General features: G+C 34.4%; 1 protein-coding gene across 3 annotated transcripts in view; it reads left to right on the forward strand.

Annotated features, from left to right (window-relative positions):
• LOC108738443 (signal-induced proliferation-associated 1-like protein 1) overlaps window positions 1-18,743 on the forward strand; it is an 84,026-nt gene that overhangs the window by 30,156 nt on the left and 35,127 nt on the right. For 2 of the 3 annotated variants that reach the window (XM_018471856.2, XM_018471853.2), the window contains exon 2: window positions 16,103-16,183. The exons of the other annotated variant lie outside the window; for it this stretch is intronic. In XM_018471856.2, the coding sequence (XP_018327358.1) occupies window positions 16,136-16,183 (48 nt within the window). In that variant the 5' untranslated portion in view covers window positions 16,103-16,135. The remainder of the gene's footprint in view (window positions 1-16,102; window positions 16,184-18,743) is intronic. 3 annotated transcript variants of the gene reach the window in all.

Genomic DNA, 18,743 nt, shown 5'->3' on the forward strand with positions numbered 1-18,743 from the left:
AATCTAATCTAGGTCTACCTCTACCCCTCCTAACTCCTGTTTCTGCCTCTAATATGTCTCTGACTAGACCTTCATGCCTGAGAAGGTGTCCTACCAACCTATCTCGCCTATTTTTTATTGACTTCCATAGAGTCCTCTGTTCTTCTTTAACACCACATTTCGAACGCTTCTAACCTTAAAGTATCCATATACATATAAAATATATTAAATCATACCACTCATCTTACTTCTACTTGGTTTAGTTAATGATTTAATGAAACTGGCTACGGGGTGCTGATGGGCGTTAGCGGACACTTTCCTGCATTTCTATTCTTCAGGTGTTAAGTTAAATGGGGTAGATATCTAAGTGAAATTAAAATTGCCAAATTACTTTGCACATAAATGCAACTACATTTTTTCTTCAAATTCTTGTTAGTAGATCGCTTTGTGTTTTTGACGTCGGGGATTTCCCTTATTAGTATTTAAATGAAGTGTTTTTTTTTCTTCTCTTTTTACTATAGTAAAAATTTATGCTGTGATTCCTAATCGTTAACAATTCTCAGAAACATGTACTTCTGTTATTTATTCATCATGTGCGTTAATTTTTCACATTTTCTGCTTACGATACAGAATTTAATTGTTTCTATTTGATATGGGTACATTTGCTTGGTTCTTGAGAATCGTGTTAATTTTTTTCTCACGAATGCAATGGTTCACGCGCTTTTGAAATGATTTTGGACTAACTTCTCACTTTCTTAAGCCCCAAATTACAGGTGATTCTTGTTTAACAGGTATGGTACATAATTATTATTTATTACTGAAAAATTATTTTGCAAGAAAAGAAAGTAGAAGAGGAAAGAAAACTTTTTTACCACGTAGAACATTAATTTTAACGGCTAAAAATAATGTAACCCGTGAGAAAATACAGAAATACATAAAAATGTAAAAGAAAACGAATTTAATTCTAATGTAAATTGGGATCTGTCCACTGTGCCGAAATCGTATGAGTAAATGTTTCTTACCCTAGATGGCATTTTTTATTTACGTATTAGTAAAGAATAAACTAAGAATATACAGAATTACTTATATAATTCAGCTCAAACTTGTTTTTTGTTTTACATTGAGTTCTACAAGTAGGGCAAGCGTTCAAACAATTTCCGTAGATCTTTATAAGTTTCCGTTCAGAATTTTATTGTTGACATAAAATAAATCGTGTAAATTTAGGTGACGAGGGGGATTGTTACACTCATCTTTCAGTAGTCAGAACGTCGGGAGATTTGGACCAAAACAATATCCAAAACTGGGACAATCAATGGAATAGTTTATTGTACGACCAAAAACGCAAACAATGGTGAATATAGAACAAGACTATAAATCACTTTTCGTTTTCGTAACCCACTTTTTCGAAAAGTTCTCCAGAAAATTGGGTTTGTTGACTGTAAAACAACCGTCTTATTTGTATGACCTCTTAAATCAATAGAAAGACAGGAGTGGATATGAAAAAGTTGTTTGAATTTTCATTTATTACGAAATATTTTCTTCTGTTTACCAAAACGTGTAATAGTACGTCCCTACTGATCATATCTGGTTGTTTTCATGATATTAACATGAATAAAAGTCGTTAAATAAAAATAGACTCAAATGTGTCATTAGTGTAGAAAGTTGGACAAAATTAGCTTTTAATCACTTTTTGCGTACCTATCCATAAAATATTAACAAAGTTGCGATAACTTTGTGTGTTTTGTTTTAATGAATGAGCAACTTCTTAATTCGTATGAAGTCGGATCGTAATTCCGTTCTCTGCAGCATTGTCTACTGTTTTTCATACAATTATTAAATTAGTAAGTAGTTGAAAGGTTAGAAGCCTTCGAAATGTGGTGTTATAGGCGAATGATGATGATAACGTGGGTAGAAAAGGTTAGAAATGAAGAGGTATTGGAAATAATAGGAGAACAGAGGACTCTATGGAAGTCAATAAAAAATAGATGAGATAGGTTGGTAGGACACCTTCTCAGACGTGAAGGTCTAGTCAGAGGCATATTAGAGGCAGAAACAGGAATTAAGAGGGTTAGAGGTAGACCTAGGTTAGATTACTGTTCGCAAATAGTTAAGGATGTGGGATGTTCTAGTTTTAGGGAAATGCGAAATTTAGTTCAGGATAGCAAAGAGTGGAGGTACGTGTTCAACCAGTCTTAGGACTGACGCCCTTATGATGATGATGAGTTGAAATCACCAGCGCGTTTTTGCTCTTTTTTTAACTGGTTTCTAATTTTCACTAGTAATTTCAAAAACATTTGAATCGGTTTTATATTGACCTAATGAGTAGGTACCTAGTCATTGTTTAGTTATTGATTGTACTTTTATGATTTGTCGTAACTATCTTGTAGAAAACCAGTAGGTACTGTAAAGTGCTTTTTAACTCGACGACGATGGTTTTACTTAATGGTCTTGAAATTTGTAATGCAATCATTTCATTTTATTGTAGTACGCCGTCAGTCCGTACTAAATACATTTTTTTGTTTGGACTAATTGCCATTTTGTCATTCATTGCCTGTATGAAAATGTCTTATTGTTGTTAGTGTCTATTATTAAATATATCCGCACAGACACGTTGGTGTTTATTTATGCTTTGTTCAGTGTACAGTGTCATTACGTAAGTTTTTAATAACTTATAGACAAGGCTTTTTTCTATCCTGGTTATAGCGTAACTAATTATTCTTTCAGTAGCGGAAGTCACTTATATTCATAATGTGTAAATACGGGGCATTACCAAAAATTATGAAGTACAAAGATATTCTGACACTGGACCTTAAATACCTAAACGTAACTTACCTGAAAACTTTGCTAGAACATTGCTTCAGTACTGCTTTTATTAGAAGACTAGAGTCCAGGAATGGGACGTCACTCCTGGGAGGTCTAAGTAGGTTCCGCTTTACTCTTACTGTCTTTGTCTAAAGATAAGGGATCTTCAAATTTGGTTGATGGAAACGAACTGATGCTATAAGCGCATCCCATTTGTTAAAAACGTTTCAAACCAGAAACCTTTCGGTCAGTTATGATCCGCGTATCTTAGTTTCTTGCTTTTAGGCCTCTCATTGATGACGTAGATACTCAACCCTTGACCTTGCATTCTAGGTAACGTTCTAAATGTATGCCAGTCAAAGGCATCGGGCAAAATCTTAAATAATATATAAACCATTTCGATGCTTTAGAATTGTTATGTTTCTGGAATGTAAGATTCTTTTACATTTGTTATTATAAGTTTATTGATTGCGCCCCGTATAGGATGTTAATCAACAAGCGTTGCAACATTTTTAATCATTCTCTGCTGGGTGTATCAGTATATATATATGTACATATATAAAATGCAAATTTACATTTCGAAAGCCCGATTTAAATATAGATTTTCGTAATTAATTTACATTTATCGACTATGCATGTAGGTACCGACTATAATGCAAAAATAATTATTTTAGTTTTTCATGTTCATGTTCATATGAAAAATTGTTCGTACCTACGTCAGTTGATAACTGTTATTAGACAAGCGTAAATGTATGGTTTAAAAAACAGGGAACATGATTTTGTATATTCGGGTGACCTTGTTGTGGTAATAATGACGAATTAGAAATCAAGGATGAAACGGTTAATAGCGTAGAATTGACCACTACAAAACTACAACTACCATAGACATGGAGATTGGACAGAGTAATTGTAAACCGAATTTTTTCTTATACAATTTGAAAAATTTTTAAAGAAAATTGGTACAAATACCTTAGATATCATCATCATAAGATCGTCAGTCCTAAGACTAGTTGGACTTGGACACGCACCTCCATTCTTTCCTATACTGAACTAATCTTCGCATTTCCGTAAAACTGGAGCATCCCACATCCTTAAGTATTTGTGAACAGTAATCTAATTTAGGTCTACCTCTATTCCTCCTAACTCCTGATTGTGCCTCTAATATGTTTCTGACAAGACCTTCATACCTGAGGAGGTGTCAAGCTAACATCTGGACCCATTTTACATTGTCAAAAGCCTTTTCTAAATCTACAAATCCTATGTACGCACTCTTGCCTTTTTCTATCGTTTTCTCTATTGTTTCTTGTAAAGCTTGAATGGCCTCCTGCGTTCCTCTATTTCTTCTAAACCCAAATTGATCTTCCCTTAATAGTTCTTCCACCCTTTTTTCATCCTCCTCTGTACAATTCTAGTTAAGATTTTTGACGCATGGGAAGTTACGCTAATTGTTCTAAATGTCTCGCACCTCCCTTTTTAGGTATGATTACTACCACTTTCCATTTATAATCCTCTGGGACTTTCCCCGTCTCGTAAATGTAACTAACTAACTTAAACATACTATCTCTAACCTCTTGGTCTGTACGTTTTAAAATTTGCCCCTGTTATTCTATCTACACCTGGCGAATTATTATTTAAGTTTTTTAATGCTACATCAAACTCTTCTCTTATTATCAGATAACCTAGCTCATCTATCTCCACACTATCTTCCTTCTTTAATATATCTCCTAACTCATGGCCTGCGTATAGGTTCTCTAACTATTCTTTCCACCTATTTGCCTTTTCCTCAGTTTCTATCAAAATTACTCCTACCTCGTTTCTTCTTTTATTACTACTTGTTTAAAATTCCTTGTAATTATAAGTCTCATTGGCTTTACCTACATAAATGTGTATTAAACCAAAAAAAATATAAATACAAACATTGTTTTTGCCTAATGAAAGATTTATTTTATTTTTATTTTTGTTTTTCAAATGCCAAACGACTAGAACGTGCAAAATAAACTGGGAGGATGCATGCCTTTTTGCGTATAACCTTGCTATAACAATTTCGAAAGAACCGACTAATTTACCATCAGACCTTCGTTACAGTGGGTAATCTTTTCACCTTGACATTATCAAACTGCTGAATCTAAAACGGCAGCAGTTTAAGCGCCGGATGTAAAGCTATTTAATCTGAAATAGATAAGAGCTCTTATTGATTTTCGTAATAATAACAATACTGTTAGGATATCGGAAAACAACTCGTGCCTTATCGCGGTGAGCAAACAGCTAGCAATTGAATAGGTTTTCCATTTTCTGTTCGGTATCGATCTTTGAATGAATGGGTGTGCATCACTGATAAGAGGACGTCCTTGTACGTAAATATAAACAAATGTTTCAAGTATTAGTGTAATTGTAAGCTAGTATAAGAAAGGGTTAATTAATTGGATACGAAGAAAAGTTAGTTTTACTAAGTATTCGATTTCGAATTGAAGATTTCTATACAGTTTTTAAGTAGAGTGTTGGTTACAGGGCAGGTATGACCAACAAGTCGATTGCAGCCTGTAGGACCTATTGGTCGATCGCGAGGTGTTTGCTGGTCGATCACAGCCTGTTATGTAGAGGCGATCTCGGTTTTTTTTTTCGCAATCAGTGAAAATGTACGAATTTGAATGATGTTAGATACTTGGTGGATGGATTTAGCGTTGCTTCTAGATTTTCCATCGAATTAAATGATGAATTTGTAGCAAGTATGACTGATTGTCCTTAATAGTCTTTGTCCTTAATAGTCTTTGTCATACCTACATACCTACAGAAAGACAAATGGTCTCTGGGGATATGTGCAAGAGATACATGAAACTTGAGATCGTTCCGAAACAAAAAATTTAAGAAATTTTTTTAATGAGTTGCAAGCATCTTACGAACCACTACTCAAAATTTTAAATACTAAAATTTACAATTACAAAGAAAAAAGAAAACAGCAATTGAAGTAATCGTATTAATGCATAATTTTGACAAATTGGTAATGACTTTCGTGGCTAGGACTGGTAGACTGATGCTGTTCAAGTTCAGGTCTAAATGCCGTTGTGAATTGGAGTTTCTTCCTAAGGGGGAGCGCCCACCGAAGAATTGAAAACCGTACAAACGTAGGTTAGAAATGAAGAGATATTAGAAAGAATAGGAGAACAAAGGTCTCTATGGAAGTCAATAAAAAGAAGGCAGAATAGGTTGGTAGGATACCTTCTCAGGCATGAAGGGCTAGTCAGAGACATGTTAAAAGAGAAAACATCAGTTAAGAAGAGTAGTGGTAAACCTAGATTACATTACTGTTCGCAAAACAGTTAAGGATGTGGGTTGTCCTAGTTTTAAGGAAATGCAAAGATTAGCCCAAGACAGGAAATAGTGGAGGTGCGTGTTCAACCAGTCTTAGAAATGACGACCTTATGATGATGGTGAACAACAAAGTGATGTAACACTTAAGTAAATCGGCTACACAACGTTCTCTGCTTACACTGATTCCCATATTGAGGTTTCATTATCGTTGTTTATCTGGAGATGTTGACGTTTTATTATGATTCCGTGGTTAGAACGATTAGACACAGGATTCTCATAAATAGATAGTTAAAAGAAATATTTTTCGTTATTTTTTTATAGTTCTCAATTAACCCTTAGTGTAGGGGTTTCCACGATTTTATCTAATTTGTAAACAACGGTGTCTGCTTTGTGAAACACAAGCTGGTTTACTATTTTGGGTTATCTCATATTGTATAAGAGTTCATCAAACAGAGACAAATTTATCGGAGGAATAGTCGATTCTAAGGAAGTTGGTCACCATGTTATAGGGTGTATATGTCTAGTAGCGGTCAGCATTGTTACATAAACATAATAAAACGAAGTAGAAAGTTTTTTTTTTTGAAACTGCAGTTGACGTAAATTAGTAATCTTATTTCATAATAAGTTTTAGAACATGGTCTAATAACTTTCTTTACTGTTTTAAGTATCGTTACCAATCACTATAATAACTATTATAATACAAATTGTCGAATTAATATCCACACACTTGCCTGTACGTAGGCGGTAGGTATAATGTGTTTCAAATTCCATTTCAGTCGAAAAGTAACTGTAGTTAAAACCGATTTTGGTTGACTTCCTGAATTTTAATTGCGTAATGGCAATGATTCTACTGTCCCAAAACAAAATGTGCGATGCCTTTTGATATCACCATGTCACGTTTTCGGTTCTGTTATGCTGAAATTTTCTTGTCAATTTTTATGAAAGAGTAACTTTACAGGGTGATCATTTTTTCTATTTTGTGATAATCACTTAATCAAAACAAATTTAAAATTTTACGTACTTAAAAATATTTGGAGATATGGTAACGAATTAGGTTCTTTGTTGTGGCTTACTTTTGGAGTTGTGGATTTTTCATGCTCATTTTGTATTTTTTGTATCTACTATTGCTATGAAATTTGTTTATTTTCGTTGAAACATATTTTTAACGTTATTTTAAAGCTAGGAAAATGCTTCTATTTATAAATCGGTCCAATAAAAACACCCACCGCATTTTTGCCCACATAAATTACTTATGGCTGTATTCATTTTTTTTAAACAGCTGCTAGCATGCACGTTCGTTTGTTCATCTGCTGGGATCTTCAACGAAAATATAACAAAAGTTTAGCGCAGGAATGTTTAATTTGGTGGATCAATTTTTTCAATAAGTACAAAAGGTTTTCTATATTTTAGACTGTTATTTAAAATTTTCATCCTAATTATTCTCAAAAAGGGTGTTCACTATTTTGAGCAAGTATATCAGTTTATAATTAGGCAACAATTATTGTGCAACCTGGTTGTCGTTGTTGTACACCTTGACAGTTGTGGAAGTTCGGTCCTACCTTGCTCTATGTAATGAGAAAAGACTGAACATATGGGATAATGAATTGTGAGGGTCAGGGACATCACACAAATGGCAATAACAGTCGTTTACAATGTGGCAAATGTGTCTTGTGAAGTGTTTGCCTTTTTTTGTCATTACAATTGCTTCGTTGGTATTCCTTACACGTTACAAGTCGCCAAACTTACTATGTTCTTGAAAAATAGGTGAAAGGCAATGTTCTAAATACATAGTTGAATTATTGTATCCCTGCATCATTAAGCTCACTCAGTAAGTAACCTTGGGATACTTTTGAGCGAATCTGTGAGCCATCAAAAAATTATTTCATTTATAAAGTAAAAAGCCACAAAATAAAGTCCTGTTCGTGTGACAATATGGCTGCCAGCAACCATCATGTTAATCATTTCCTGTCATAATTCATAACCTATTTTTTAAAAATCAGAGGTAGTGTGTCGTAATTGATAGGTACAGATTTATAAAATCGAAAAGAAAATTCAAATCTCATTCTAAATTTATAAATTAAAAAAAAAATCGACGCTTTATTTACCTGTAGGAATTATAACGACAAGACAAGATTTAGTAATATTTTTATGCTTTACTGTATTAGTCTTCCAATGTTATTCAGTTTGATCTCACAGAACATGTTGACAAGCTGCCACATCGTTTTTAAATGTAAATACGTAAACGGACGGTTCTCTTTGAGGCCCTTTCCCATCATGTTGAATGTTTGACATCTGGTGCCGAAATTACTTGTTTATAATACTTTAAGTGATTGTAAAGCCTTTTCAAATAGATAAGTTACTGTGTTACAAGCCGCTTTATAAAATTTTACCATCGAAAGAACCATTGCATTTTGTGGCTCATAAAGATTTTTATAGAAAAAGATCCCGATCGATTGGGAGTAATAATTTGAAACAGATTTACTCAAATTTCCGGTGAAAAATATGTACTTATTTGGGGGTTCGTTTGATTAATGGTAATTGACGTAAAATGTAATGAAAATATATTTTTTGTAGGGTTAAATTCAATGCATTAGTGAATTAACTTTACCCACTACAGATAACCTCAAATTAATGGGGAAAAACTGTTGCTGTTGTCACTCCCTCGCCGGGGATCGAACCCGGATCAGCGAAAGCAATTTAACCCTACAAAATTCAAAATGTTTCATTACTAATAATGGTTATAAGTACATTGGTTGGACGATTCTGCAACCTTAGGTACGTAACGTCAGCGTTGCTGTTATCACCTCGGAGCTCAATGGTTAAGTACTGGTGCGTAAAACCAGGAGCTCGGGTTCGATTCCCGGCGAGGGAATGACAGCATCAACAATTTTTCTTCGTGAATTTGGGATTATTTGTAGTGGGTAAAGCTAATTCATTAATTAATTTACTAATGCGTTATTGTATATATTAGATTAGGATTGTTATCTTCATGGTTGCATCCTTACCCATTTTATACAAACGTGGCTATGGCATTTATATATATGTGTGTGTGTGTGTGTGTAGGTACGTGGTATATATTAAGTGATTGTAATTCACCCATGCCTCCGCAAAATATCGATATGCAGCCTGTGCTGTTTTATTGTTTATGTTGTTGAATAGTTAAAACGCTTTAAAGGCAGTACTGGGCTAGGAGTATTGTTTCGTTTATACAAATGTACCCACATAGTGGCATATCACATCGTGGGGAAAATATTGTGTTGCTCTATCGAAGCTAAAGCAGCATTTTTAACAGTGGATTGTTTTAGCATTCGATATCCATTGTTTGCCATTTAAAGTCTTGAGTTTCTAGCATGCCCCTGCAGGTGTGCGAGTAGTGTCATATATAGATTACTAATTCTATAAAACCAAAAAATGTTGATTATATTTATTAGGCAAGGGAAATGTTACCAATCACTTTTGAGTTGTTTACGTTCTAGAATTAATGAAAATATTTCTTCATAATAGTTCCTAAAGGAAAAGTGTTGCAAAATGAAATATATATGAAAGCTGTATACTTATTTTAGTTGTTAATTTAGCATTTGTTAATATCAATAGCAAAATTTTGTCAAAATTTGAAAAACTCGACACAAAAAGAGAGGTCCTGGGATGAATTCTAGAAATATTGACAATGGCTTAACCAATTTCCATTAAACATACTCAAAAGCTATTGTAAAAATATTAACAGTGAACTAAGAAAACCGCAAGACAAAGGCTGTAAAGTTGCAATACTGCACATGTTTTACATCCTAAGGGAATTATAAAGCACATTAGTAGTTATCCTAGCGGGATCCTGGATCATGTCAATGACCTGTCCATCAACATCTTACCACTTTTTGGCTTTTTAGGTTATTGTTTAGTTGAAGAAATTAGAACATACATACACACATTTTTGTCAATAATACCAGAAGCTCTTGTTGAAGACCATCTGGAATTGCCATGGAATGAAGGTGGGACCTACTTTCCGCGTAAGTTTCATACTTTCAGTTTTCTGTAAAAGTGTATGTATGTTTGTGGGATTGTCTATTCAATTCTTTCAAACAACTTCGGGTGTTGTTGATAAAAAGGGTGTGTTCTAATGACCTAGAAAGACGGTATGAAGGCCAAAAAGTGATATGATGTTGATGGACAGGTCAATGACATGATCTAGGATCTCGGTAGGAAGCGGTCCTTAAATAGTGGATTCACATTAATTGCATGCATGAAAAACGATTGAAGACGTTTCATGGATATTTTATTGCACGGCCTACATTAGAATTGGTATTTGAATTCTATTCTTTTAATTAATAATCCTTGAATTATATTTTGAAATGAAATTTGAATATCTCGACCAAAAGTCAATTTATTAACAGTCGGCGGACGTTTGATTGACGGGTAGGACTTTTAATTAATTAAATTTGCATCGACGAAAAAGGCGTTCACGTCCTTTATGACAGACATCCTGCCAACGACCTTTTAGCATTTGTGCAACGTTAACAACAACACAATCAGTTATGACCGTTTGTCATCACGTATGTACCTAGCAACGTTATAGGTATTGTTATTTTGTACTTACTTACACTGCACCTATATGTACGTGTTAGGTACATGTACACTTTCATAGTGGTAATTAAATATTCCCGTGACGGTAGTAGTTATATGTATAAAGGAAAAACCATGGACGCAATCCGATCTTTTGTTTCAACGGGTGGTCGCAACAAATTTTATTATGATATCCATACCATACAGATAAATAAAGTACATATCATCTAAAAGTATAACCTCGATATACAAGCCATTTGCAATTTCACAAGACTTATCCAAAATAATGATATCTTAGTTTTTGTCACCATCAAAAATCCATAGGTTAATGGTATATTCTTCTTTGGGACCTATTTGTTTGTTCCAAAGAAACAAATACTTTCCAAACATCATAAACATTCTCTGTTAGAAAATTATCTGAACTCGCAACTGAAATCCAATTAAAATATGGGTTTAGGTAACACAAGGTTTTTACATTTTCAAATAAGTAGGTATAATTTACAAATTTCAGAAGTAACTTATATTGTATTTTCTATACTCATTACCTACACACACACTAATGAGTTCTGTGTTGTTCTGCTATTACTTTTGGGATTGGTTCGTATTACAAACTATGTCTATGATATGAACGCTTTCTCCCTGTAATTTTACAATATCTAAGTACCCTTAAACTTTATTTACTCCTATGTTTTAACTGCAACTAAATATTAGTTAGGGGAAATTCCAGTTAAGGAAAATTTCTGCTTTACAATCAAAGATTTTAATTTTCGTCTTCTGTTAAGTCCACCTCTAATAATCCTTACAATGTCAGACAATACAAGTATTTCCTTCGTACTTTCTTACAGTAATCTATCCTAGCAGCTTTCTTTGCTGTTTTCCATGATATAATGTTGATTTTTGGTGATAATAATGACTTCACTTAAAAGGCCTAATTTATCCGAAGGAAATTAACAGAAATTCAAATTAAATAAATAGTTAGTTTGTAAAAATTGGAGTTACAGAACTGAGGGAATTGCAGTTGAAGGATTTTGAGATACAGAAATGGAGAAATTGGAGTTAAAGCATTTGAAGTTACAGAAATGGAGAAGTTGGTGTTAAATGTTTTGGAGTTACAGAAATGGAGAAATCCATTAATTGAGTGTATCTTGTCCCCATTACAAATTAAGGGTTTAAGCTTGGGAAAGGCAGTTAGTTTATCAACAATAGAGTAGTAGTAAAGACGTGTAAGTAGAGAGATACGCGTTTAAATGTTTGCAGTTTATTACTACATGAGTTATAGGGAGGCGTTTTATTATTCTGCCTGTGAACTTAAAAGTGCATGTGTGAATGTCGTTTATGTTGTAGGCTTTAGGCATTTATAATACGCAGTTAACATTAGGTTTATTGTATGTTCATCTTGTAAACTTAAGTTATAATAAATTGTTCAACAATTAGAATTGTAAACTCATAAACGTAAATTGTGGTTTTATTTAATGGTGGGACAAATTATATGTACATGTATTTATAATAATTATTACAAAATGGGTGGGCGCAGCAGAAAAGAAAAGGTTTGAAACGTTTGAAATGTGGTGTTATAGGCGAATAATGAGGATACCGTGGATAGAAAAGGCTAGAAATGAGAAGGTATTAGAAGGAGTAGGAAAACACAGGGCTCTACAGAATTCAATAAGAAATAGGCAAGTTGGGTTGGTAGGGAATCTCTTCTGGCATGAAGGGCTATTTAGAGACATATCTGAAACAGAAATAGGACTACTGTTCACAAATAGTTAAGGATGTGGTATGTTCTGGTTTTAGAACCAAGCGGCATGACTTATAGGTTTACATCATTTCTTAGCATTTGGGTGGTCGCCGGTTCGATTCCGGGTCCGTTTGCCTTGGTCCAAGTTTTTCTGTGGTTTCTTTGGACCACTTAGGCAAATACTGAGGCAGTAATATTCCACAGATAATCTTTCGTTCTCTTCTATCTTCATTTCGTCCGTCTCATCTTTCGCACCCGAACCACCACCCATCCATTCCCACGATTCCTGAAAGCAGGCTAAAGAGCGCTTTCCGCTCTACCTTCCGGCATAGTCCGGAGGGACAGCCCGCCCATCAGCATTACTGGCTGGTGGGAATGAAACACCCAAAAGTTTTTTTTTTTCGATTCCGGGTCCGTCTGCCTTGGCCCAAGTTTTTCTGTGGTTCCCTTGGATCACCTAGACAAATGATGGGGCAGTAAAATTCCACAGACAATCTTTCATTCTCTTCTGTCTTCATTTCGTCCGTCTCATCTTTCTCACCCGAACCACCACCCACCCATTCCCACGATTCCTGAAAGCAGGCTGAAGAGGGCTTTCCGCCCTACCTTCCGGCATAGTCCGGAGGGACTGCCCGCCCATCAGCATTACTGGCTGGTGGGAATGAAACACCCAAAAGTTTTTTTTTTTCGATTCCGGGTCCGTCTGCCTTGGTCCAAGTTTTTCTGTGGTTCCCTCGGATCATCTACACAAATGATGGGGCAGTAAAATTCCACAGACAATCTTTCATTCTCTTCTGTCTTCACTTCACCCGTCTTATCTTTCTCACCTGAATCACCACCCACCCATCCCACGATTCCTGAAAAGAGGCTGAAGAGGGACTTCGTTCCGGCGTAGTCCAAAGGGCTGCCCATCCACCAGCATTAGTGGCTGGTGGGACTGAAACACCCAAAAGTTTTTTTTCTGGTTTTAGGGAAATGCGAAGAAGGTTCGTGTCCATCAAGTCTTATGATTGAGGACTTTACGATTGTGATGATGATGCTCTTTTTGTAGTTTTGGTAGACATTGTAGTAATAGTTTGGCAAACATTATGCCTTTTAAACATTGCACCATATTTCTTGATGCATTGCCTATTTAAACTTGTTTCACTGAAGGACTTGTCTTTTGTCACAAAATTATCTAACAATAAGTTTCTTTGAACATGTGGGTATTGTAACAACCACAATCGTTAAGTGATTCTCGGTGGCAATTCATTTAATTAATAAAATTACCTTCCATGAGCGTCTAGCGGATTTTTTCTGTTCTGCATTCTTCCTAGTGTGAATTTTTTGATGCTTGACTTTACTTCCCTCATCAATTAAAAAACGCACGCTACCGCTTTGAGAACCATAATCGAATTACCTTATTAATCACGTAATGAACGGAAAATGGCAATTAGATGTAGTGCTCTTTATTTTTGTACCGTACTCTTGTTTTACGTCGTTAATCTATTTAATAGAAGTACGTAGACAGTTAGTTCCACGTTCATAATTGTGTATGAAATGGGTAAAGTATCTTCTTGCTTTTCTTATCATATGCACACCTTTATGCAATGTTATGATATTAAGCTTATCAAGAAATGATAACACATTGCTGTTTAAACATTGTTAATATGTATACTAAGCATAAAGAAACTGTTTATTGAACCACTGTAATCACAAATAGGAAAGAACGGAAATCTTCAGAGTATCCGACAGGACCAGAAATTCTGGGTCTGTCTACTCTGGTCCAAGTTTTGATATTGTTTCCTTGGATCATTGTGGTAGTAGTTTTCCACAAAAAATATTTTACTGCCTGTCTGTCCCTATTTGATTCTTCTGATCTTCCTCCCCCAGATCACCACCCACATTCCCACAAATCTTTAAAGAAGGCTTCCCTAACATCTGGCTTTGGACAACAGTGTAGGTCAGAGGGACTGCCCGCCCATTAATATTAGTATTATCTCATCATCATCATAAGGTCGTCAATCCTGAGACTGGTTGGACACGTGTCTCCACTCTTTCATATCCTGAGATAATCTTCGCATTTCTCTAGAACTAGAATATCCGACATCCTTAACTATTTGCGAACAGTAATCTAATCTAGGTCTACCTCTACTCCTTTTAAATCCTGTTTCTACCTCTAATATGTCTTTAACTAGACCTTCATGCCCAAAAGTCGTTTTTTGCTTGCAAAGCTGTTTTTCAATGATCCTCCACAAACAAAGGTAGAATAAGAACAAATACCCTCTGTTTTTATGTATAGTTCCCCCCTCCCTTCAAATTAATCTTTTATTAATCATTAAATACCTACAGTTTTTGTATCTGCCCATTGTATTTACGTATTTTGTGTGAATTTCCAGTAGAAATCTCATCATTTAGAAGTTAGAAGCCTTTGGCAATTGTGATTCATTCTTATTTGAGTTTCTCTACGCAAAACATGGCATAGTAATCAAAATCGTAGTCAATTAAACGTGATTATGTAATTGATTGTTTTTTACCAGTTTATTTACAATATCGTGACGCATTATTTCGGAATGTAAACAATTACTGTATTGGAACTACTTCAAGTAGAGTTTTGTTCTTATTGTTAATTTTAAGCGCACGGATAATAAAATACTATTTTATTTATTGACTTCATGTTGTGATGGTAGATAGGTATTCCAATAGAAATTTTGAGAGCTACCTATATCTACATATATGACTTGTAATACTTAAATTGGTTGTCATTTCGTTTTTGTCAAATCCTTTAGCACATTTAGGTAATAATTTTTATTGATGGGTACATATGTAGGTGATGATGTTTTACATTTATAATAGACGTATGTAGATATGTTTTATGACAATTCCTTAAAATGTTTTGACTGTATTCTGAATTAATAAGCATGAATGTAAAATTTAATAGTACAATGCATGCCAGATGCTAAAAGCAGTTTCCGATTTAAATAATGTTCCGTCCACATAGACAAGCTAGCTGACAGCCTAGGACCCTTCAAATGGGGGGTGGGGATGAGGAAGGTATTGTCGATATGTCTTTTTTATGTTTAGATTGATAATTTGATTATTGTTTTACATTATATATTTTATTTGACTGTTATCGTGAAAAAGACTTTCTTTTATATTTTACCTAGGTGAAGATAATGATTTTAAGTACAAACACACGAAACGTAGTTGACGTGAATATAAATTAATTACTGACGTGAGTGAAATCTCTTTGCCACAATGGCTGAAACTCATGCACGAGGCGTTAGTCGTGTGAATGAATATTTTAAGACTGTAGACATTTAGTTATTTTTAAACGTTCGTTTATAAGATGTATTAGGTATAGTTGTTCCAAACTAGTAGAATATTAAATAATAATCAGCATTCGAAATGTTTAATTAAAAAGGACCGTGTCGAATCGATGAGCACAGATGGCGTGTATTACCTGTTTGTTGTACTTCATTAAACAATATTACTACAAAGGAAGGATAAAGTGATGCATTCCTTTGTTGCAACATTTACAAAACACCTTGAACATAATGATAACAGTTTTTAAAGAGAAAAAAGTGATACAACGTATTTCTATATGTATTTATTTGGCGAATGTTGATTTCGTTGTATCATACTATGATGCTAAAATATGTATGCATGTATGGCGTACACCCTGTTTGTTATCACATTCATTTTACGTGTTGTACTGAATATGTTTTGGTTTTTCAGCGATGTTTCTACGTCATTCTGCTGGTGTTAATAATGCCGACGTCCAAATGTTGTTTGTACATAGCCAATTTGTTTAATAAGGTGAGGCGAATTGTTTGACGTTTTGCTGAAAATTAGGGTGGCTTTATTATAGGTATCATTATCAATATTATCATCTTCATCAAACATCCTTCATCTTCATTAGTTCGTCGACACCGTTCGTTATCAGTTACATATCGTATCAAACCATTTGCTGTTTGTTTTGTGCAAAAGAGCCTAATGTACCTTCATCATGTGCATGTACAGGAATTGGTGTTTTCTTGTGTTAAGATCATTTTGGACGTTGTGCTCAATTTTGACTCATTCAATTCCTTAAATGATAGGTAACTGCGTTTTGTTTTGTATTTACTCCTTGGAGAAGAATTTGATTTTCTTCTCAAAAAAGAAAACGAGCTTAAATTTTATTGTTATTTTAGGTGGGTAAGTATGTCGTGAATTTTACTTTTTTATCTGTATGCATATTTTGAAGTTTTTGCGAAAATATCTTAAGTTTATTATGTGCATTATTCAGTGGTTTTCTGTTGAAACATATGACGAAAATGCACAAACTAAGCGAAATCAATTTTTTTTCATGTTTCAGTCTTAGGGGCCTTTATTAGTACTTGTGCATGGTTATGTACAGAAAAAGTAGATATATATTCATGTTTGTCAAGAATTAATTAATGCGTACACATATCTGATTAGTTGCCTTAGTTCTGTAGAGAATTCTGCATGCGAATTATATATTAGTAGGTACAATTAATTTTATTGTATTTCTGTACAAAAATCTACGAACCAATATCATCATCATCATAAGGTCGTCAGTTCTAAGACTGGTTGGACACGCACGTCAACTCTTTCCTACCCTGCGCTAATCTTCAAATTCCCTTTAAGCTAGAGCAACCCGTGTCCTTAACTATTTGCGAACAGTAATCTAATCTAGGTCTACCTCTACCACTCCTAACTTCCGTTGCTGCCCCTAATATGTCTCTGACTAGACCTTCATACCAATAGAACAGAATAAAATACACAAAATAACGAAACAGTGGATAATCTCTATCCTGAAAACAAAGTGCCTACGATTGGAGTCGTAATCGTAGTGCTGGGACTGCACCCATCTGACAAAATGTCGGAAAATGGCTCCATATCCAGACCTAATGAAGCAGGAGAACCAATCCTAGACCCTAGTCATAAATCCCGAATATTGAATCTTCTTTATATTGTCATTTCTCATATAAATTTGAAATTCAAATAAGGGTCTACTCTAAAAGAATTCGGCCAACCAACTTAAACAACTAATGAGTTCGGATAAGTGGGTCCAACTGAAATTAAAGTTACAGAGGACAATGAGTAACAATGTAAACACAGTAAAGTGGTCATAATTTTACATTTCCCCGGTCGCAAGAGCACACAATGTGGTTATTATTTACACTCTGGCACTGTAGTTATTATTCCTTTAGAAACCTTTACGAAAATTGAAGTAGTATAGCAAAGAGGTAGGTTAGGTTATCTACAATTGACTCCCTCTAACGATAAGTTAAATGGACTGTTGCGATCTTCAACTGTTCAGCTGAAGTTAATACACAGAAGAATTAAATTAATTTTTGAAATAATAATTGTTTTTAAACTTTTACGTTAATATGTTGCCATTTGATGTAATTTTGTTTGTGTTGCTGTTTAAAGGTAACAAATATGTTGCTCCGTCTTCTGTTGGAACAATTCACGGCGTGCTAACGAGATCCAAGGAGATTGAAACAGAATTCTTACCACCAACAATTTTTTGCTCATGTTATCGTTGCTATCTGCCTTTCATGTAGTGGCTATAGGACAGATAGGTATCCTTATTAGAAAAGGACCTTGTCGAACGTTAATGAATCTCATAATAAGTAGTAAATTGTTGAAATAATCTTATGAAATGTCATGTAATGTTGCCAATCAGTAGAAGAAAAATTACTTAGCCACAAAATCATAAGTTTTGTACGTCGATTATTTATACGAAGTGCAGTTAGGTTATTTTGATATCATAAACAACTAAGCACTTGCGACTTATCCACTTGAATATAATTCAGTAGATAAAGCATGGCGGATTTACGTTTTGTTGTTCGCTCTAACGGTCTAATCTGAAGGACCATTACATTCGACTTATTAATCAGGTAATGAAATGTTTTAATTAGATAATGAGAAGTTCCAGTTCTGAGATCGCTGAAAGTATTTTTCAGTTGACATCAGCTTGCCATAATGGATTACTTAGATACAATGAGTGCATTACTTATATAATGCATGTAAATTTTTTTGGTTCCATTTGTTATTCTTCTGTAAGGAATCCGAGTTTGCAATGATTTTCTTTACTGTTGCTCAAGAACAATGGTAACACTTTTTTGGAGAACTACTGATGAAAGCGTGAGTTTTGAAAGGTGACCAGGACGAATGAAAGGTGCTTGCAAATTGTGCTGAACTATCATTACGTTTTGAAAAAGATGGAAGGGAGTGTTATTGCTAATTTCTATCTATCAGAAAGTTAGATGTAACAGTTATTGGCGCAAGTCAATGTTCATATTATTTCAACTTCAGTTGGGGCTTTTACAATACGAATTTTCTTTACCTCGAATATTTTAGTGTTAGT

The sequence above is a fragment of the Agrilus planipennis genome, unplaced genomic scaffold (assembly GCF_000699045.2).
Source record: "Agrilus planipennis isolate EAB-ADULT unplaced genomic scaffold, Apla_2.0 scaffold20, whole genome shotgun sequence".
NCBI classification, from domain to species: Eukaryota; Metazoa; Arthropoda; class Insecta; order Coleoptera; family Buprestidae; genus Agrilus; species Agrilus planipennis.